The following is a 23,904-nucleotide window of genomic DNA, read 5'->3' as shown; positions in this document are numbered from 1 at the left end:
GATTTGAGTTGTAGTTTGGTTGAGTACCTGCACTCAAACTCTTTTCCAAGCAAATTTTATATTGTTTGGATGATAACTCAATTTTAAGTGCCGCTAAAATAAAGCTCGATACAAGTTTGGGCCAATTTGAATTACACGTTAAGAAATTTAATAAATGGAAAAAGGTTTAAAACTGAAAAGATTGAATACAATGACATAAATATTCAAGACTCGTGAAATTGGATATAGTATTATCATTTATCGTATAATGTACATATGTTAATAATTTAATCTCCAAAATTAATTTATAAATAAATCCAATTTTTTCCCAGTATTTCTATATTCACCCGAGTACTCATTACTCGATATAATCACCGAGTCAAATCATAATTTGGTTTTTAAAATAGTGGTTACAAGATTCAATTAAGTTGTCACTTGAGTCCATTACATGTAAATAATTTTTATTTTTTAATAGAATGAGAATTACAAGATCTTAATTTAAATGTATAATTAAAATGATAGTTTGATTAAATGGGGTGAATGTCCTTTATAACACAATTCCATTTCACGGTACCCAAAATGACAACACACGCAAATAGTGCCTGATATACCGACTTGTAAACGCATTCGTAGAATGCGCAGGTTATACACGCATATCTTGAATGCGCAAGTTACAATTTCATCATCATTTTTGTATCATTAACTTGCAAAAATACGCCACACGCATACATACAGGAGATGCGTAGTCCTTAATATACGCATACAGGAAATGCGTAGCCCTTGATCACGATACCAAAATGTATGTGCATTAGATCACCTATGTTTACTACCATTACCCCGGTGTGTGGCTGGACTGTGAGCCAGCGAGTTCCTTCCTTGAATATCTGCAAGCCTCTCGTGTTGTTCTGATAGAGGACGGTTAAGAGGTGGAATCAGTGTGTGCTGCTAATCTCATGGCGTGGTCTCGATCGGGACAAACATGGTAGGAGTTTAACTGTATAGCAGCTCCTCTAGGCTAGCCCAACTAATGTCTTCCTCTGTTAGGCCTAATGACTCCAGCATTAGCCACACGATCCTCAATTCAAACCCAGATACGCATTCAAATGATGTGTGGGTGATTGGGTAAAAAGGACACTGATATCGAAATCTAATATTTTGAGCACCTGGTTCTTGAATATCAGTTTATATGGGCATTTTCTCGATTAAATGTTCAAAAATTAGATCAGATAAATAATTTTTTTGTAAATTAACCAACTATCAGCATTTAATATTTTTTGTATGAATATATTAGTTAAAAAAAACTTTTGTAAATGAGGGGTCATAAATAAGTCGAAAGTGTAATTAACATTGCAAATACCTTAATTAATGATATTTAATATGTTGAATATAATAAATGAACAATATTGGCATTCTTGTAATTATAGGTTAAGTAGGGGTATAATGGACATTTCACGCCTAATTCTTTTGCTCTTTTTGCCCTTGGTTGCAATTTAATATATAGAAGTAGATTTATAAACTATAACACGCGTTATAAAGACGTAGAATCCACAAAATAAGTCTAACTTGAAAAACACTCAATATTGTGCTTTAGATTGAATTCAAAATCTAAAGTTAGCTGGTAGCTCTTGTATAGCCGAGGGCAGACTGCAGAGGGATGCGCGGGGCCGTTCCATATCATATGAGGGCCGTTCCATATCATATGAGGGCCTAGGGGCGAAACTAAAATTTTAGGCCCTCCCAGAAAAAATTCTTATAAAACATTTGTGATACTGCGAATTCAGATTTAACTAAATATGTTAGTACATGAATTATACTAATGAAATTAAGGTAAGAAATCTACATAGTAGCCTTTCAATTTTTGAATCTTGAGAAGTGGATTAGCCGAAGATGTCATGGATTTAATTTTGTGAAATTTGAAAAGCAATATAGTACAGCGTGACAAAATCTATATTGAACCTTAATATATACTATAAATACTTAAATTTTGGGCCCTCTAAAAAGCATGGCCCCTGGGCGGTCGCCCTGCTCGCCCTCCCTCTGGGCCGGGCCGGGGCCTGGACCTGGGCCTGGGGATGCACACAAAAGGACATGCATAAGACCATAAGTACAGTTTTACTGTTGCATGCAAAGGGTGCCCATTCTGTGGATGAGGAAATTATGTCAAGACCATATATAGCCTAAAAACCAGAAATAAAATGACTTCAAACTGAATTGCAAAAACCACAAACTAAACCAAAAAAATTGCCTGAAACCAGAAACTAAACCCAAAAAATTGGCTTCTATACCAGCCAATTTTTCTTCAAGCACTATTGACAAACATGGCTTCTAATGAGTGTAGCTGTCACCAACTCCAAAGGATTCATACACCAAATTTAACAAGTTAAGAGCGAGCATTTACAGAAGAATATACACACAATATCTATCTTCGTAAATTGTTTCCAACAAGAAAGAGAACTGTGCAAGTGTAAACATTAATTTAAAGACAAATTAAAAAATATATTTTATAGATATTTATAATCTCTATGGAAAACTATGTTCATGGTTATACTCATCCATATATCAGCCTCATGGTGCACATACAAATGATCTAACTGGAGCATGACAAAAACATTTAAGTTGCTTATTAGAAGAGATGTCACCTAGTATATATATATTCAAGTATTCCTCCGCCCAGAACTTCTCCAAGGCTGCGACCACATGGCAGGATAGTCATTTAATGAACCTCCACACTTGCTGCATACATGTAAGCCGAAAGGTGAAAAACTCCCTTTATTGTCTATCAATCTGTAAAGCCTCAGTAGGATACTAGTAAACCTCTTAATTTACAACTAAGCTTGTATGAGCAGACATGCATGGAGCCTTTAAATTTCATCAGTCTGAATCCTAGAGAAGTAGTCTAGTACAACTTGTCAGCCTCCCTAATGCGGGATGCAAGTCTCTCTAGAGATCTGTCATCAAAGGAATTGTCCATTTCCTTAATATTTGAGACAAAATCCGTAGCTTCCTTGTATTGTTTTGCTCTACAATAACCATCAATAATTGTTTTGTAGGTTAACTCATTGGGTTTGCAGCTGTCCTGAATCATATAACTGATCACATCATTCACTTCTTGAAACAATCCTAGGGCTGAGAAGCCAGCCACAAACGTATTATAGGTAACAATACATGGACGTATACCTCTAACATTCATCTCTGAAAGAATTCGTATAGCTTCCTGCATAAGACCTTGCCTGCAGAAGCCTTTAATGACAGTATTGTAAGACACAAGATCAGGATTTTCCCCTGCTTTCAATATTCTTTTTAGAATCTCTTCAGCTTTCCAACATTGACCCATTCTGGCATACATATCCATTAAGCTATTATAGGTAACGAGATCTGGCTGGAACCCACTGTCACGAATCATCTGGAGCATTTCATGGGCCCGGTCATACATCTTGTTTCTTGCAAACATTGAAAGCATGGAATTGAATAAAACTAAGTCTGGTTTATACCCATTCTTTAGCAATTCTTTCAGTGCTCTATCCATGCCAACTATTGATCTACACTTAAAATTTGCTAGGACAAGGGATCTCAGTAGCATCCAACTAGGGTATATCTCTCTATCATAAATTTGGTTTGCGATTCTTTCTAATCCCCTCACATTCCCTCCCTTGGAGTATGCCTGAATCAACAGTGAGAATGATGCCTCACTAGGTTTGAATCCCTTGTTTTTCATATCTTGAACGAGTGATTCTGCTGCTCTCCAATCCCCTCGACGAGCCAAGGCATTTAAAAGAGCGTTATAAGTTGTTACACAAGGAGCAAACCCAGCTTTGATCATCTCCTCGTGCATATTAGCAGCATCAACTTCTGATCCACACCTGCCATATGCACTTATCAAAGTAATAAAAGTATCTCTGCCAGGCTCAAAGCCACAACTCCTCATCTCGCGTAATACGCGGCTCATATATATATGCATACCTTTATTACCACACACTGCAAGCATCGTGTTCCATGTGATACGATTAGGAGTACATTTATAAGATTTCATATCACAGAGAAGTTCCATCATATCCTCTGACCGTGACTTCTTCCCTAGCATTGCAAGGATGGCATTATATGTGCAAACATTAGGCACACAACCTGATTTCTTCATCTGCTTGAATAAACTTAATGCTTTGTCCACCTTCCCGGCTTTGCCATATGCATCTATCACAGTCGTATACGTAATAGCATTTGGCAATACTCCCTTCTGGGGCATCTTGTCTATTATAGCAGCTCCTTCTTCAGTAAACCCTGCTCTCACATATGCTGCAACAAGTTCATTGTAAGTCACCGAGTCAGGTGGACAGTTGTTTTCTTCCATTTCTTTCAGCACACTTATAGCCTCCGAGTATAGGCCCGCTTTCCCATACACTTGGAGCAGTGAATTATAAGTAACAGTTCCTGGCACATAGCCTTGTGTTTTTAGGCCAGCAAAAAAGTTTTTTGCTTCCTTCAACAATCCCTCTCTCCCACAAGCTGCTATAACAGTGCTACAGGTAAACTCATCAAATTTAAGTCTTTCGCTATGCATCTCATCCAGAAGACCTAAAATTTTATCCCAAGACCGACCCATCTTCCCATAAACATCCAGCATTACATTGTAAGTGACCAAAGTTGGAGACAGCCCTTGCTCCTTCATACTTTCAAACAAACCAATAGCCTTCTTAAACTTGCCAGTACGAGAATATGCATGCAGTATAGTCGTGTATGCTCGTACATCAAGCGCATAATCCTCAACAGGTACTGCATCAAACAATCTCGACGTAATTGAATGCTGAGACTCTCTCCCAAGAATCCTAACCATTAACTCAATTGTCTGATCATCTAACCTATCATTCTTAACACCAAAATTCAACAAATTCCATTCAAACAAACAAACCGCCTTTTCCCAATTCCCGGTAACATCTAACCCTTTCAGCACACTAAAAAAATCAACATCAACTAACTCAAACTTAACACCATCAAAATAAGAATTCAAACTAGATAAAGGCTGCTCAACAATCTCATACAAAATGAACTTACTTCTCTTAGGCAAAAAACCAAGCATTTCATCATCAACCACCTCCAAAGCTTCCACCTTTGTCTTTTCAAGAACTTGGGTTGCCACAGAACCACTTTTCCCCAAATGGGCAGCCACAAGTTCTTGATATTTCACACTTTCTTCACTTTTCTTGACATGGGTATTGCTAATTTGGGCTTGTTTCACAAATTTTGACTTATGGGTCACAGGAGGTGGGGAAGACAGATACGAAAGATGTTTAAGAAGAGGGTCTAATGGGAAAGACGGGGGAGATTGAGGCTGGGGAGAGAGAGGCAGTGTAGTGGGATTGAATTTGAAGCGTTTGCTTGCCGGTGTTGGTTTTGTTGGTTGATTTGGAAATGCTGGTCTGTTGGGGAAGAGACTTCCTTCCATTAAAGAATTCATTGAAGATGATAAAAATGAATCATAGCATTGTGTATCTGTTATGTAACTGCAAATTTGTGGATAATTTCAGGCAAAGATGAAATTTTGGTGAGTGGATAGATAGGGAATTGAGTACAAAATTTCAAGGAGCATAAATTGGAGACTCCTGCAAGCTATCACTTGTGCTCTATTGAATGACATATAGTCCACTCAACAGCTGAGCTTATCAATTCTATCCTCAGTAAATATAAAATTTACTTGTATATTGTACCAAAGGAGTAAAATTTTACATTTTATATAAAAATTTTACCCTCAGTAAATATAAATACAGAGGTTAAAAGTCAAGTAGCTCACTCATTGCAAATTTGACGGAAATGAGTTACTCTTTTGAAAATTTTTATCAAAAAATCACACAATCGTTAGTCGAAATTCTTAAAATATTATATATTGAGTTTCACACATTTTTTATGAATGGTATTACATACAAATGAAAGATTCTGAATTTTAAGATTTCAGATAATATTGTTAGATTTTTAAAAATTTATCAACTATTTAAAATTCTTTTTATTCGATTTAAATAATAGGTTTGATATATTAATCTTACTAGCCTTTAACCCGTGCAAAGCACGGGCGGGTATATAGTTTGTAATTTATTATTTATAATTTAAATTTTAACATCATTTTATTTGTATTTTAGTATTAATGGATTGAATTTTAACCTTTGAAAGATTCAGTAATCTAATCAATCGAATATCAAACGTAATTTTGTAATCTTGGTTTTTTTATAACAATAGCTTTTAAGATTAGAGTTCGAAATCGGCCGATTACACAAATCAATATTAAAACATATCAATCAGAATTACCACAACAAATCAAGTCACTGTAAAATCATGCCAATATCATAGTGCAAACATGGCTTCCCCTTTAAGCCCTAGAACACACTACTCGATACTAATTAAACAAGCAAAACAACAAAAAGACATAATAAAACTAACAAGAAAAGAGAAGAAACTAAAGAAGAAAACCTTAAGCTTTAAAGTGTTGTCACGTACACAAAAGTCATAGCTTCTCCATAAGTCTCTAACCCTAATTCTCATCTAATATTGTACCATGATAAAACTTAATCCTATCTCTAATAATATAAAGTCTTTTAATATTTAAAACTAATATATAAAATAAAACTCCAAAACCAAGTAGGATTTAGTCTCAAAATTCGCAGCTTTATGTTCTGTCCAGTTTTCGGGCCTTTACAGTTGGACTTCGCTTCTTAGACCACTTCTGAATTAAAGAAAATTTCAAGGGCTTCGCGTGGGCTGTAAGATCGTCCAATTCTGACATCCGGAACTTAAGTTATGGCCCAAACAGTGCAGAAATCGGGTTAAACCCAATAAATCCGAATTTCCTTAGAATTTAGCTATAAAATAGCTATTTTAGCTTCAAATCCTTCTCAACTTGGAATTCTTTTTTCCCTACAATAAAACATGAAAATATATTAAATAAATGTCCAAATCAATGCAAAATATAATTAAATATGGGAATAAAATCATATAGAATATATATAAAAATATATTCTATCAAACATCCCCACACTAAGCTTTTGCACGTCCTCGGGCAAATAAGCGAAATAAACTAAATCCTAACTAACACCACTTTCGTAGATGACACGATTGCATTGAGCGTATGCAACAAGCCGTTAAACCCCTAGGCAGCCCTAGTAGGACGAGTTTTGTCTCGTGAGGGTTTATAGTGAATCTACCCACAAAATTCATTATTTTCTACCAAGCGTCAAATATGCAACTACTATGAATGCAAACTAAATGAATATATGCCTAAAAACAAATCATGAAAGTATCAACCTCGTCAATATATATCCTCAGAATATGCAACAATCAAGGCATTCATCTATCTCACATACTAGTCATGCAACTCTTCCATTGCAAGTACGGAGTGCATCGTGTGTGCTCAACATGCTCTCTAGTGAAACAAAACGGAGACCAACAAACTTCAACAGAGTCTTAACCATGAGTCGTTTATCAGAATAATGCTTAAACGCTTCGTTACATTAGAGTCAACTACAGATCAGGGTCGTAAAGGAATTTCCATGCCTCTCTTATTTTAATTTGCATTTTTTTTTTGATTTTTTTCATGCTCGGTCTAAGGTCGGGACGCTTCTCAGGGTAAGTGAGTTACGACCACCATAAGACTTTGCTAGCTCATTTTTTTTTTCTATTTTTTTTCTTCTTAAAGTCGAGTAATTCTCCAGTAACCAAAGGTTGTGAAAAGTCACCAAGAAATTTTATTTCTAGTACAATTGCACTTAATACCAGCACAAGTACCTGGATCGTCCCTTTCAAATTTAACCACCCGTTGATCTCAAAGGAGTACTCGATACTTTATTCATGATATCAATCATGAATAAAGTCAATCACAAATTCATATTAAAACATAAAACAAATCAATATTAAAACATATCAATCAGAATTACCACAACAAATCAAGTCACTGTAAAATCATGCCAATATCATAGTGCAAACATGGCTTCCCCTTTAAGCCCTAGAACACACTACTCGATACTAATTAAACAAGCAAAACAACAAAAAGACATAATAAAACTAACAAGAAAAGAGAAGAAACTAAAGAAGAAAACCTTAAGCTTTAAAGTGTTGTCACGTACACAAAAGTCATAGCTTCTCCATAAGTCTCTAACCCTAATTCTCATCTAATATTGTACCATGATAAAACTTAATCCTATCTCTAATAATATAAAGTCTTTTAATATTTAAAACTAATATATAAAATAAAACTCCAAAACCAAGTAGGATTTAGTCTCAAAATTCGCAGCTTTCTGTTCTGTCCAGTTTTCGGGCCTTTACAGTTGGACTTCGCTTCTTAGACCACTTCTGAATTAAAGAAAATTTCAAGGGCTTCGCGTGGGCTGTAAGATCGTCCAATTCTGACATCCGGAACTTAAGTTATGGCCCAAACAGTGCAGAAATCGGGTTAAACCCAATAAATCCGAATTTCCTTAGAATTTAGCTATAAAATAGCTATTTTAGCTTCAAATCCTTCTCAACTTGGAATTCTTTATTTCCTACAATAAAACATGAAAATATATTAAATAAATGTCCAAATCAATGCAAAATATAATTAAATATGAGAATAAAATCATATAGAATATATATAAAAATATATTCTATCAAAAGTGTTATGTAATGGTTCGTGTTTATATTGAAATATAACACGTTAAAGTTAAAAAGAATTATATGAAGGTTCTTGTTTAAAAAAGATATTCAAAATTGTATATTTATAATTTTATTTATAACACGTTAAAGTTAAAAAGAATTATATGAAAATAGATATTCAAAATTGTATATTTATAACATCATTATAATTTTTTTAATGAAATATTATATGATAATGTATTGGTATGAGTGTTTTTAGTATTTGAAACTGTTTAACAATACAATACTAATAGACTCCACATCTGTAGACTTGTAGTACCAAAAGGATAGTACCAAACCAAAAAATATAATTAAAATCTTGGACTACAAATTATACCTATGTTGGCTTATTATAGTAGAGTATAGATGCAACCGTAATCTCAGTTTGGTCCCTGTTCCAACCAGATGTTGATTATATGAAGATGACTAACCTGAATTATGTGTATATATACAAGTTGGTCACTAAAACACAACACGCTGATATAATTTAATTTCATTTTATTAACTTTTTTGATTTTATATTTTTATCATATTTTATTTATATTATTTTTGTCATTATTTCTATTTTTTATAAACTTTAACGATTCGGTACTTTTACCAACCATATAAATTAATCATCAGCATTTTATTTCATAAATCACGTTGACAGAGAAGTTCAATTTTTTCATTCTTATGCATTTCCTTTCAGAAAAATCAAATCTGCTTGATATTATGAAATTGTGGTGACAAACAAAGTGCCTATATATCTTGGATTAACTTCTTCGTCACCTTGGCCCATATTAATCCATTTTTATTATTTGTACATATCCAACCCAAGTCCAACTTCATTGTCCATATTTATATTTGGTAGCCCATTTTTGCACATGACCCATGTGGCCCGAATGACTTATTTAGAAAATCCATGTATAGCATTGACGTTCCACCTTTGTTACCTCACCTTTGTCCTAATAAACCATATAATACAAATTTATAAGGTATACAATAAAACTTTAAAAAATAAGGTAAAATCTGAAGAGCCTAACAACACAAAACAAATATATCCATATACAAAAATACATAATTCACACAAAAATTTAATAAAAACAAACAGCATGTACATACAAAACACATATATAAACTTAACCTCATGCAAAAAAGATAATAAATGTAATCTGACAGAAAATTATAGAAAAATCCAGAATGCAGAATAAAAAATACAAAACACCAAATAAATATACATAAAGTTAAGATACAAAGTAAAAATAATACAATACATGAAATACAGGTAATATAGTAAATATTACCGGTACATAATAATTCTCCATGTGATGTGTCATATTGACAAAAGCAGTGATCTATCTTAAAAGTGAGCAAAAAATTCTTATGCTCCAACTTTCGGTGGTTTCTATTATATGAAGAGTTCATCTCCAACTTGAACTTTAACCTATCTTTATATAGGTAACAATGGTCTTAAATTTAGGTTTATCAGGGGAGGACACTTTAAGTTAGCCTCTTTTACAATAATGTAGAAGCTTTTGAGCCAGATTTGAACACATGGCCACAAGCAACACAATCTACTAGTGCAGTTGATAGCAATGGCAACAACTATTGTTTGGTTCAAAGCAAGAATTGGAAAGACAGATCAGAGAAAAGAAACAAACAGTAGGCAATAGTGGGTAAGTGGACCTTGTGCACTTTCCATATTCTTCTGCAGTTATGAATAAACATTCAATTCACAGGGAGCCATCCAATTTTATACCTACAAGGCCCTACTTACATTCCATAGATACATGCTTGATAATCATACAAGATAAGAAAAGCATATTTCTCCCCTCTAACTAGGATAATCACTAGCCAACTTTTATGTCCTCAATGTATGTGTATTCCCTCAGTTCAGTGGTATTCACGGAAACAACTTTCGAGAATGATTTGGGCACATTTAATCCTGATATACCGAATATTTTTGGTTTGGTTTGATAGACCATGACGCGTGGATTTGCCGAAGAAGATCATATGCTTCAAGAATCAAAATTATTGTTGTTAGCATGACTTAACAATACATGAAGCATAGTAACATACAAGACTAATAATAAGTAATTATATAGAAGAAAGCACCGGACAGAAATAAGTGGGCATAGCCACCTAAACTATACTACCCATATTATTCTGAATCATTTCATATTAGATTATGTGATCTTGCTTCTTTTTTCCTTTTGTGTTAATATTAATGCATTTATATATTCTTTTCTTTCCTCGCCGTTCCATTATTGTGTGATTTAGAGACTTTACTGGTACATAATATTATTTTAATTGTTTTTCCAGGGAAAAATATGAGGACCATTGAGATGGGTGGACCAGGGGAATTAAGGTGACCATGAAATATGGACAAAAGTTAACAAAGTGGAGAAGTGATTCTCAGACATGCCACTAGCTTTCAAGACTCTTAAGATCATGCATATGTTGGACCAATATTCCCAAATTCCCATATGATTATCTTTTTCGTGTCCATTTAGTATTTGTAGTTAAATTCTTATAACAACAACGATTTTGATACACAAAGAGATGAGAAACTTGTTTTTGTGGCCTCTGGGTCAGACGGTCAGTTAAAGAGTTTCTTCTGTGAGTTACTAGTATTAATCTGATCATTTATATTAAATTTTAGTTTTCAAATGTGTTCTTAATAATGCTGAGTTCAAGTTCACTTATTCTTTTTAGGACTTATTTCTTTTGATATCCAATGATCTTATTTCGGAAATAAATCAATTATTTTTGAAAACTATGTGAATATTCATTTTTTTTCTTAAAACAAATGATTTATTTATGTAAATAATGAATTTTAAATACCTATCAAATATTTAATTCTAGAAGTATTATATAAATATCAGTTATTTTAAAAATAATTCGATATTTTCATGAAAAATATCTGATCAAACGTGTCTAATATCTTCTATTCTCCAAATTATGGACTTATTGAAGCCCGTATCATTAAACAAAAGGGCCTTTATCAAAAGTCTCCGGATTACAAAAAAATATTTAAAATATAGTATTCCCTCCGACTTGACTTGTTACTTTAATGCTTCTCTAAAATATATTTCAATAACCTGTTCTTTATTTTTCTTTTTGAATAAAAACTTAATTATTAAATTTTAATTCAAGAAAAAAATCTTAAAGCTAAATTATAGAAGCATATTTTATTAAAGTATTAAAGTGCGAGTGAACGTATAAAATCCAGAAAGACGGAGGGGGTATAATTTTATATACAACCTTAACTGTAATTGTGTTAGAATATGATCTTGGTAAACCCCTTCCTAACACCTTTGAAATTTTAGGAGAATTGATCACTTAATATGGTATCAGAACTTAGGCTCGCGGTTTTAAGAAAATTGATCACTTAACAAATTGTTGTAATCTTGAATTAATTGTTTTTAACTTGCGGTGGCAGTATCATATCTAATTTTAGCCCTGTCTTTGAATTTTCTTTAAAAATATAAATGTTTTTTAAAAATTATTCGAAATAAAATCGAATATGCAAGCGCTTTAATTATAGAAAAATAAACAATTATCCTTGCACATGCAAAAAACAATTTTGACTCGAAGATGTTGACTGAAAAATTTAATGTTAGTCGTCTGACAAAATATAAAAAACATTATTGTTCGATTTAACAACTGATCCGTTAAATTGATCCGTGACAATAACAACTAATCCGATCCATGTGTAAATCAAAGGCGATATGGGGAACTGGTACAATAAAAAATACTCGCGCTGCGCTTCTTGTTTCGAGCTTTTGTGCGTAGTACGTCTGTACGGAGTAATTATTGGTTTGATAATCTTGTCGTCTTCACCAGGACAGCGACATTTGATTATTTTGATTTGTTAATTCCATAAAAAATGTCACTAATCGATTTTTTACCCGCCAGGACTCGGAGGGCTGATTTAGGTCAGATCTGAACAGAGCACTTTCACCGCAAAAAGTTGATATCGGCTTTTACTAAACAAAATGTTAATTCTAGAAATTTGATTGTTATATATATATACCGGATGTTCCATTTTCATTTAAAAATTATTGGAAATACGTTAGTTTCATTATTTTCAGAAATCTTATCTTTCCATCCAACAAAAGTATTAGATGTGATAGCTATTCTGAAATGGATATTTAGAAAATATTGATTTTTATATTATTTCAAACGAATTTGTTATTTTAATGATATGAATTCAAAATATTGGATGATATATCCAAGCCTATATGAAACAGATATCACATCAGACAATTATTTAAAAATTATGAATACAGAATTATATTGATAACTTTATAATATACACAATTGGAGCATGTGCCAGGGATATTTAACGCTATTAAAATTTAAAAATTACTATTTGGGTGAGCTTAAAATAAGTGCTTCTTATAATATACACAATTGGAGCATGTGACGGGGATATTCAACGCTATTAAAATTTAAAAATTATCGTTTGGATAAGCTTAAAATAAGTGCTTCTTCCTTACAATAAAAAAATGAAGTAGAAATTAGAAATTAGTTAAGACTTATAAGTGATAAAAGTGTTTGAGAAAAAAGTAGAAGTCATAAAACAAAAGGTAGAAATCGTAACTTTTTATAAGTACTTCTCGACTTTTTACACAAACGTTACGAATAAGTGCTTCCAACTTAAAAGTTCAAAAGCGGGATTTAAAAGCCCCGCCACCCACGAAGAAAATCCAGTAAATAATGGAAGAAGTCGGGAATTTTTGATGGATCAGGGAAATCTCGAGATTTGATGGTCTCATCAAAGGTAAAGTCTCTTGCGAAGAAATCATGGCCCCGGTAATATCTCGATCTGTAACATCCTAGTCCCGCGTCGAGAATTGTGGAGATTTTAATTCAGTTTATAAGTATAAGTATTATTACCAATTATACCAACAAATCATGATTTTAGGGGCATGTGGTGGGCTTGTGGTTTACCCAAATTGTTGCAACTGGACCAGTATATTTGAGCTTATTTTCGGATTCGAAATTCGAGACTTGACCCGATTTTCAGAAAAGACTCGGGATTTGACCCAGGTTGTTTCATATAGTATTCAGAGCAGGCTCTCGAAAGATTGATTCGTCAAGTTGCCGAAGGTGGGGACACGAAGGCTGTTGGTATTATCCCGCAATGGACAGAGATCCGGTGGCGGGAACACGAAGCCAGGCGTTATTATCCCACAATGGCTAGAAAGGTTCGGTCTGGATCTATCGGCTATCCGTTTCGGCCTCACGAGGACGTTAGAAATTTAAGTGGGAGAGTTTGTAACACCCTAGTCTCACATTAAGAACTGTGGAGACTTTAGTTTAGTTTATAAGCATAAGTACTACTACTAATTAGGGGTGAGCATTCGGTTCGGTTAACCGAAAACCGAACCGAATAACCGAAATTTTTTCGGTTCGGTTAACCAAATTATATATTTCGGTTCGGTTTTCGGTAGCGAAAATTTTAAAATTCGGTTTTTCGGTTATTCGGTTTTTAACCGCGGTTAACCGAAAAACCGAACGGTTAACCGAATTTCAATTTTTAATAATGTATTATTAGTATTAATATATATACCCTCAGTTATTTATAGTTGTGTTACATTTTAAGGTGGTTATCAGCATGTGTATTAGACGATGATGTGTTAATCAAATAGCTTCAGTAGCTTCATTTGCAAATCAGTCTTCAGTAGCGTTCATTTGCAATTCACTCTGCTGAGATTTCTACCAGTAGACAAAAGTAACGCTGAGAAACTTAAGAGTAGCCCTCTGGTCGACGGATTGAATCTGTGTGTTCACAGCACATAGTACTTGCTTAGTTCTGGACAAGTGAATTTATTAATTTTATAAGTCTCGACCTTGAATTTGTATTCATATCAAATACCAGCTGCTGTAAATACTAGCCGGATTCAAATTTCGGTTATTAATTTCGGTTTTCGGTTATTACCGAAATAATAATTTCGGTTTCGGTTACAAACCGAAAAAAATTCGGTTCGGTTTTCGGTAGCTAATTTTTGCTCATTTCGGTTTCGGTTAACCGAAAAAAAATTCGGTTTCGGTTTCGGTTAACCGAATACTCACCCCTACTACTAATTGCACCAACCAATCATGATTTTTGGGAGCATGTGGTTTACCCAAATTGTTGCAACGGGACCAGTATACTTGTGCTTATTCTCGGATTCAGAACTCGGAATTTGACCCGGGTTGTTTCATGATCCCTCACATTTTATGATCAACTTTCTTTTTCCGTGGAATATATTTTCCTAAAAATTGCACTCGTTTTTTAAATAAAATTTCTTGGAAAATTATTTTGAAATTTTCTCACGAAGAATAGAAAATATTTTCTGGAGAAGGTTTTCTAAACTTTTTATTTTTCCTTCTAAAAAGAGCCCAGGAAATTTTGGCGAAAAATATATTTCTTTTTCTCCTAAAAATTAGATTTAGTTTCTATAAATCTTTTTGGCAAAACTATAATTTTTCGACATATTTTGTATAAAACGTATGCTAAAAAGATTGGCCCACTTCTTTTTCACGTATTTCAATATTTCAATATAATCAGTATAGGTACTTCTAAATAATATTTTTCAAATATTTTTTGTATAAAAAATATAGGATTTATATTTTTAGACAAAACAAAAAAATTGAAAAAAAATATTTTTCTTGAAAACATGTTACAAAAATTTAAAGAAAATAAAAATAAAAAATATTTTATATAACAATTTTTAATTTCAAAATCAAATTACTTTTCGTGAAACAAACAAAATTTATTGAAAACTCCAGATTAGAAGTTATGATACCAAGCATGTTGTATATTTGACTCGACCGTTGCCAAGTAGTGGTAGTAATGATTTTTTATTAGAAATTACGTATAGTTTTCAGCTTAGCTCTTAACAATTTATGAGTAGACGGTTGAACTTTAAACGGGTGGCTACTGGCTAATATTCTCCTGGGGTAGCTGCTATCTGAACTTAGAATATATCATAGAGTTTTTGCTTTTATTTTGGCTTCCGAGTAGAAGCGAGACAAATTGTAAAAATAACTATTTAAAACAAAGGACAGGTCTTGTTTTCTAATTTATTAAATAAAATTACAATGGCAAAACTAAATAATCAAGTAGTTAAGAGGATACTTAAGAGGATTTTTCTGAACAGAAAAATTCAGAAGCAAAATTGATTTTTTTTAGTAATTATCTGACATTTTTCTTTATAAAACATGCTTAAATACTGTGCGTGTATGGATAAGTATATATGCACATTGATGTTTGATGCTACATGAAAGGACCACTAACTCCAACCCTTTGGAGTTTGGACAGAAGTGGAGGATCTTTCAATTCTACAATAAGCTGGAGTGGAGTGGGGAAAGAGTATCTATCTGTTTATCTGCAGTGATCGTAGTAAATTTGGTTACGAAAATCGAGAGAGAATTTTTTTATTTATTTTATGTTCAGAATAGGGAGAACCTTTTTTCTTTTTTTGTAAAATGTAATTTATTGACCGTTGTACAGGTATGTGAAATTTTATGGAGTTGAAACATGGTGTACTCTGACTATTGGGTTCCGTATTATTGTTCGGGAAGAAAACGTTTTTTAGGTTGGTTTTATATTTTAGTAATTCAATATATGTCTGTAAAAGCATAATTTTTTTTAATAATAGTAGTATTAATATACTAATACTAATATAGTAAGAGAACAAATATGGAAAACCGAAAAGTATGTATATAAAAAAAGTATGCTCCAATTCTATGGCAAAGTAATTCATAAAGTAAAAAAGTAATTATACTTTTAACGAACTTCTTATATTTCAAATTTTATATGGATGTTTCAAATGTGTGCTCAACACTATTTTCTATTTACATTCGATTGGTCAATATTTTTGTACAGAACTACTCCCTCCGTCCCCTTTTACTTGTCCCTTTTGAAAAAATAACGCATCTTAAGAAAATGTTAGGTGGATATCATGTTTTCATACATATCCCTAATAAATGTAATGAATTAGATAGAGTTGTGTGTATATATATGCTAGTCAAACATTGGAAATTGTTACATTTTGAAAAAACATACAAAAAATTGCTTTGAAAAGAAAAGTGGACAAGTAATTTGGGACAATTTTTTTTTCCAAAAGAGACATGTAAAAAGGGACGGAGGGAGTATCATTATCAATGAAATTGGAATCAACAAAAATCTGTCAAGACTGATGGTAAATACGTGCACATCTACCCATGATAGAAAATCTGGATTTTATACTATACAATATCTCAATATCCGGAATCTTAATGCCCAACTAATTCAAATTCAAATTTAAATTCATAGACAATTCCAAACATCCATATGTAGAGTATTCATTTTATCTTGGCAACTAATCGAATCATAAATTGCCTTCAAATTTGGATGAATATTTAGATAAAAAATTCAAATAACAATTACACAATTCATATTTGTTTCAAAAAACTAAAAAAACTACTCCATATCCATAGGAAATCGAGAAAACGTTAGCCTTAGAAAACAGTAATGTTGACAAACCATAACCCCTTTTTGTGTGTGGGGAAACCGCAATTTTGACGGTGTGTGTTGACAAGGAAAGAAATCAAAAATAATAAAAAAATTCTACAAAAAAATAAAAAGCAACCGACAGCTCATCCGGTACCCGGTCACCACAAACTCAAAAAAATCTATGCATGTATATATAGTCCTGGAGCAGTCTCGAAAGCAAATCCCACCGTTCTATCTCTCCCTATTATCTCTAAATCCTCTCATCACTCCAAGACTTTGTTGGGCTTAGAGATAACTCATTCAATGTCTCATTAACTACTCACTCTCCTCCCACCCATATCAATAAAATTAAAAATATACACATATTTCTCCCTATATATGAGAGTTCCTCTTTTCTTTTAGCCTCAGTTTTGTTCTCAACAAGGTGGTGATTTGCGAGGGTTTTCAAGATGGGCCTCAGTCTCGAAGAGATTAAAAACGAGACCGTTGATCTGGTAATCACTTTTTCTTAATCTCCGCTCTCATCTAATCAACCAGTTTTGCAGTATTAATTTGAAATTTGTTGTACCGTTCAGTTTTGTCACAATTTATTTCGGCCAACAAATTCCCATCATAAGAAAAGCAGCTATTTTCGATCGTAAAATACTTATCGGATCGTTTAGAGTCTTGCTACTATCATGTTTTGTTTCACTTGCATGCATCTGTGTGACTATTGTATAAACGTCAATACTCGAGATATGTTCGTGAATGAATTAGTGGTGGCTCCGTGATATATCTCTTTAGAATTACGTGTAAATTTGTGTATGTATCGTGTGCCATATCTGATACTTTATATGAGGATCATATGTAATGTTGGCTAATGCGTCTGATTAAATTCTTTTCTTTTTATACCAAAATTATCCCTTTTTTGTGCGAATATTTAATTAAATTTGATATTTTGAATATTTTATATATTTTAATATTCTCGTTTTGGAAAAAGTAAGGTCAGTTGTTTATATATGCGTGTGCATTTATTTGTTTTTCTTCTTAAAAAGCGGTGACTAAAAAGGAAAATTAGAAAACGAGGAGTAAATTATATATTTAAACAGTATCTTGCTTTTAAGGCTAGTTGATCAAAGCTAATATCTGGGCTAATTTCGTCTTTTAACACGTCTCTCTTTCAAGTGCGGTACTATTTCGTGATCCGTGGGACCCTTCGCATGTTATTCTTCCACAAATTTCTGTATTTGTTTGACTAAATTACCCCTACACAACATGATAATTTCAATAATGCCCCTCCCTTGAAAATCGGAACAAACATTAAAGAGTATAGAAGATTTTTCAGCTTTTGGGCTTCAAGAACAAATGCGAGTGGGCCCATTAAAAGCTGAGTTGCCCTGTTGTGATTGGATGTTACATTGTAGCCTCTCTTTTAAGAATATCTAACTTTATTTTTGTTCACTTTTCTAAAGTTTTATTCTTGGGCCCAGTTTTGTTAGTGGAAAGTCAACTTGTTGCATGACCATATATACACTTGTATTCCACATTAATTTTTTTATTAATATATTTTTTTTATTTGAGGCCTAATTTCTTATCTATAATCTATAATGATTATAATATAGAAACCAACCATGGGGACAACCACATTGAATCTTGACTAGAACCAACAAAGTTATTTCAGGATGATACAAAATAGAACTCACCCACTTTTCCTGACCAGAAATTTGGTATAGGATAAAACAGATTAGGGTACTTTATCAAGAAAATTTAAGCTTTGAAAAGTTAATGACAGATTAAACAAAGTTAAGCAGTGTAGGTACGAGTAAAATATACCGGATATGTTTGGTTTGATGATCTACTAATGAAATAACTTATGCAGCAGGCCCAAATTTATTTGATCTGGTCAATTGTTACTGTGAGGTTTTAACATATTTGTACATTCTAAATCTTGCATTGGTTTAATATGGTTACATGATTCTGAATAACCAATTTTGAATTTGTTACTTATACCGATGGATTAATGTTCAAATCAAGTAGAAATAAACATTGTAACTTGTTAGTTGATAATTGACTGATTACTAGACAATAAATGTATGAGATTTTGGACAAACGTAACTCATTTGGTCAATTGTTTGTAATTCTGATTGCAGGAAAAGATTCCGATAGAGGAAGTCTTTGAGCAGTTGAAATGTACTCGAGAAGGTTTGAGTGCCGACGAGGGAGCCAACAGGCTTCAGATTTTTGGACCCAACAAACTGGAAGAGAAGAAAGTAATTTTGTTTGTGATTAGTTTCTTCTTATCGTCAAAATTTGTAAGATTGTCTCTACTAAAATTTTAAGGCTAATGTTTGATGTGTTTGGAATCCAGGAAAGCAAGTTACTCAAGTTTCTTGGGTTTATGTGGAATCCACTCTCATGGGTCATGGAAGCTGCTGCTATTATGGCCATTGCACTGGCTAACGGTAATGGGAAACCTCCAGATTGGCAAGATTTTGTCGGAATTATCTGCTTGCTCGTTATCAACTCGACAATTAGTTTCATTGAAGAAAACAATGCTGGTAATGCCGCTGCAGCACTTATGGCTGGTCTCGCTCCCAAAACAAAGGTATGTATAACGCATATGAATATATATTAAGAAAACTTGACATGGATAATGTTAAGAAATATTGAGCACATATTGTTGTTTTTCTCATGGCTCATGCATCAATGCAGGTTCTTAGGGATGGTAGATGGAGTGAACAAGATGCTGCGATCTTGGTTCCTGGAGACATCATCAGTATTAAGTTGGGAGACATTGTTCCTGCTGATGCACGTCTTCTTGAAGGTGATCCTTTAAAGATTGACCAATCTGCCCTCACCGGAGAATCACTTCCAGTGACCAGGAACCCTTATGATGAAGTTTTCTCTGGTTCAACTTGTAAACAAGGAGAGATTGAAGCTGTAGTCATTGCTACCGGGGTCCATACCTTCTTTGGAAAGGCTGCACATCTCGTGGACAGCACGAACCAAGTTGGCCATTTCCAGAAGGTGCTTACTGCTATTGGAAACTTTTGTATCTGTTCCATTGCTGTTGGAATGTTGGTCGAACTTGTTGTCATGTACCCGATTCAGCACAGGAAGTATAGGGATGGAATTGACAATCTCCTGGTTCTGTTGATCGGAGGTATCCCTATTGCTATGCCCACAGTTCTATCAGTTACAATGGCTATTGGATCGCACAGGCTCTCACAACAAGGAGCCATTACTAAGAGGATGACTGCTATAGAGGAAATGGCTGGTATGGATGTCCTTTGTAGTGATAAGACAGGGACGCTGACCCTTAACAAGCTATCTGTTGATAAGAACTTGATTGAGGTATTTGCAAAGGGATTTGATAAGGAACATGTGTTACTTTGTGCTGCACGAGCTTCAAGAACTGAAAACCAAGATGCTATTGATGCTGCTATAGTTGGAACACTTGCTGATCCTAAGGAGGTCCATCTCTTTCTTTGTATACTGCTTATTATTTTTTTTCTTAGTGTTAAACAGAATCTAAAGATGTTTAACATTTTCAGGCTCGAGCTGGTATTAGAGAAGTACACTTCCTTCCTTTCAATCCTGTGGACAAGAGGACTGCCTTGACTTACATTGATTCAGATGGAAATTGGCACAGAACCAGCAAGGGTGCTCCAGAACAGGTAGCTTAATACTTAAATCACCTTTTCTTGCTTGTAGCATTAGAATATATGTATCATTGTTGATTGCTTACTTGGGTTGTATGTTCTTGCTTTATTTCAGATCCTTACCCTTTGCAATTGCAAGGAAGATCTAAAAAAGAAAGTTCATGCAATGATTGATAAGTTTGCAGAGCGTGGGTTGAGATCACTGGGCGTTGCAAGCCAGGTATAATGCGATTCTATTCTGGAAGTTAATTTATTACACATTCATCTCTATCTGCTTGTTTTGATTCTATTTATTTTTATTGTATATTCAGATTTATAACTAATTTCTTATAACACCGATGTTTTAAAAACACTGTAGGTAGTGCCTGAGAAATCAAAAGATAGTGCTGGTGGCCCATGGCAATTCGTTGGTTTGCTGTCCCTATTTGATCCTCCAAGGCATGACAGTGCTGAGACTATTCGTAGGGCTCTCAATCTCGGTGTAAATGTGAAAATGATAACTGGTAATCAAATTACTCATCCTTCGTGTCTCTGCCAAGCTTGTATCTCTATGTTTTTATATCTGATTGTTGTTTATGATCTATATTCAGGTGACCAACTTGCTATTGCAAAGGAGACTGGCCGAAGACTGGGAATGGGAACAAATATGTATCCTTCTGCTTCTTTGCTTGGTCAGGACAAGGATGCATCAATAGCATCACTTCCTGTAGAAGAATTGATTGAAAAGGCAGATGGATTTGCTGGAGTCTTTCCAGGTAGGTCGTTTGGCAATCCTCTTTGCACACACATGTCAATTTCCATTTCTACTTGCAAAGCTTTGAGATTTTCCTAATACTAAATTCTTGATAATGTATAGAGCACAAATATGAAATCGTCAAGAAGTTGCAAGAGAGGAAGCATATTTGTGGTATGACTGGAGACGGTGTCAATGATGCCCCTGCTTTGAAAAAGGCAGACATTGGAATTGCTGTGGCTGATGCTACTGATGCAGCACGAAGTGCTTCTGACATTGTTCTTACGGAACCTGGACTTAGTGTTATCATCAGTGCAGTGCTAACTAGTAGAGCTATCTTCCAGCGGATGAAAAATTATACAGTTAGTTCCTTTTTACCTATCCCATTTTCACAAGTATTGAGCATACATTATTGCTGAACTTCTTATAATTTTTGTCTCTGTGGTTTGGCAGATATATGCAGTATCCATCACGATCCGTATTGTGGTAAGTTGGTGATAAAAATAACTCAATACGCAGAGTACATTGATTTTTATGTTTTTCTAGTGATTAGATTTTGTTGTCACTCACTTTGTTTGCAGTTTGGATTCATGTTTATTGCACTGATATGGAAGTTCGACTTTTCTCCATTCATGGTTTTGATCATTGCCATCCTAAATGACGGTACAACTATATGCTCATAGCCTCATACTATTCAATATTTTACTAAGTCATCCTCCTGTTTCCGTTCAATATTGTTATTCTTGGGTGGTGATGTACTGACACAGTCTATCTATGTTATGTATACAAGGAACTATTATGACAATCTCAAAGGATAGAGTAAAACCATCTCCATTGCCCGATAGCTGGAAGTTGAAAGAGATATTTGCTACTGGGATAGTGCTTGGAGGTTACTTGGCATTACTAACTGTTATCTTCTTCTGGTTGATGAAAGATACTGATTGGTTGCCGGTACGACTTTCTGTTTTTTCTGTAAATCAGTCCAACATTTTTCCTGAGCAGATTTACTTTTAAAATTGACATGTGATTAATCGGTATTCTGTCTTGTGGTTCAGAATACATTTGGTGTGAGATCCATTAGAAATAAGCCTGATGAAATGATGGCAGCCCTCTACCTCCAGGTCAGTATTGTCAGCCAGGCTCTTATTTTCGTAACAAGGTCCCGCAGCTGGTCTTTCGTCGAGCGCCCTGGATTCTTGTTGCTTGGTGCCTTCCTGATTGCACAATTGGTATGATTAAGTGCCTATACCATTTTTTTACACTTTTTTTGGGTAATGAGAACAAGTAAATGAAATTTGAAAACCATTGTTCTTCAGATAGCAACTTTGATAGCTGTGTACGCAAACTGGGGTTTCGCCAGGATTCAAGGATGTGGATGGGGATGGGCTGGTGTCATATGGCTATACAGTATTGTCTTCTATTTCCCGCTTGACATCATGAAATTCGCTACTCGTTATGCTCTAAGTAACAAGGCTTGGCAAAGCATGATCGACAACAGGGTACTTCCAATGAACATCTTCAGATTTGTCTATATGTTGATTCTATATCCATCTCACTAAATTTTGTCATTCTTATTTTTGCTTAGACTGCTTTCACAACCAAGAAAGACTATGGAAAAGAAGAGAGAGAAGCTCAGTGGGCACTAGCTCAAAGGACTTTGCATGGACTTCAACCGCCAGAGGCCTCTAACATCTTCAATGAGAAGAGCAGTTACAGAGAACTTTCTGAGATTGCTGAACAAGCCAAGAGACGAGCAGAAGTCGCAAGGTATGTAAATTCAGCCTCACTTCCTACAACTTGTCACCTTAATTTTATTCAACCATACTATCCAAAGTTACTCTAGGATGGATCATAATATTCTGTGCTTTAAATATGTTATTCAGGCTCCGAGAACTCCACACTCTCAAGGGGCATGTTGAATCAGTGGTGAAGCTAAAGGGTCTCGACATCGACACAATCCAGCAGCACTACACAGTCTAAGACAACATAAAGAGAGATACGTAACTCGGGAGCGCAGATGCCATCGCTCAAGAATGGCATTAGTATTTAACATAAGAAGTGTACCCTTAGAAAATGCACTGCGAACATTGGCCTTTGAGCTATAATATCAGCAGTACCTAAACTTTGAGTTACATTTTCTTGCATTACCATGTGTTTTGATCTGCTCCTGGTTTGGTTTTCTTGGTGCTTTAGATGTTAGATTATAAAAATTGCTGTAGCCCAATATTTTTTTCAATGAATGTTGAGTTAAAAGCATACAAAATCACATATTCGGGTTACAGTAACAGGCAAAATTTTTCAGAAGAATACAGAAACCTAGCGAAAGATTTTCTTCTGCACCTGAACGTCGCCTAAACTTTCAGAACATATTTATAGGTCACTTGAATACGTACCTTCATACAAGCCTTGCCTTTTCTAAACACGGTTACTGATAT

General features: G+C 34.1%; 2 protein-coding genes across 2 annotated transcripts; one reads left to right on the top strand and one right to left on the bottom strand.

The window, feature by feature from the left end:
• Positions 1–2,454: 2,454 nt before the first annotated feature.
• On the bottom strand, positions 2,455–5,622 carry LOC108192871 (pentatricopeptide repeat-containing protein At2g18940, chloroplastic). Its single transcript, XM_017359379.2, has one exon. It carries the CDS (start codon positions 5,426–5,428, stop codon positions 2,876–2,878), a length of 2,553 nt encoding a protein of 850 aa, XP_017214868.1. The 5' UTR covers positions 5,429–5,622; the 3' UTR covers positions 2,455–2,875.
• Positions 5,623–17,313: 11,691 nt separating this feature from the next.
• LOC108227379 (plasma membrane ATPase 4) lies at positions 17,314–23,631 on the top strand. Its single transcript, XM_017402490.2, has 16 exons — positions 17,314–17,589; positions 19,225–19,344; positions 19,443–19,679; positions 19,787–20,548; positions 20,629–20,751; positions 20,852–20,956; positions 21,095–21,239; positions 21,327–21,491; positions 21,593–21,831; positions 21,923–21,955; positions 22,051–22,132; positions 22,260–22,420; positions 22,525–22,698; positions 22,786–22,968; positions 23,055–23,236; positions 23,353–23,631. The coding sequence occupies exons 1-16, from the start codon at positions 17,545–17,547 to the stop codon at positions 23,447–23,449; spliced, it is 2,853 nt and encodes a 950-aa protein (XP_017257979.1). The 5' UTR covers positions 17,314–17,544; the 3' UTR covers positions 23,450–23,631.
• The last annotated feature ends 273 nt before the right edge of the window (positions 23,632–23,904 follow it).

This window comes from Daucus carota, chromosome 6 (assembly GCF_001625215.2).
Source record: "Daucus carota subsp. sativus chromosome 6, DH1 v3.0, whole genome shotgun sequence".
In the NCBI taxonomy this organism is placed as follows: domain Eukaryota; kingdom Viridiplantae; phylum Streptophyta; class Magnoliopsida; order Apiales; family Apiaceae; genus Daucus; species Daucus carota.
Note: the sequence above shows the minus strand (reverse complement) of the source record. Positions and strands in the feature narration are given on the sequence as shown.

What these genes read in the sequence shown, in the direction of transcription:
- LOC108227379 (XM_017402490.2), top strand. Translation starts at nt 17,545, where the DNA reads ATGGGCCTCAGTCTCGAAGAGATTAAAAACGAGACCGTTGATCTG. An exon ending in ACAAACTGGAAGAGAAGAAA is followed by an intron (nt 19,345 to 19,442) that starts GTAATTTTGTTT and finishes TTTGGAATCCAG; the next exon opens with GAAAGCAAGTTACTCAAGTT. An exon ending in AGACGAGCAGAAGTCGCAAG is followed by an intron (nt 23,237 to 23,352) that starts GTATGTAAATTC and finishes TATGTTATTCAG; the next exon opens with GCTCCGAGAACTCCACACTC.
- LOC108192871 (XM_017359379.2), bottom strand. Translation starts at nt 5,428, where the DNA reads ATGAATTCTTTAATGGAAGGAAGTCTCTTCCCCAACAGACCAGCATTT.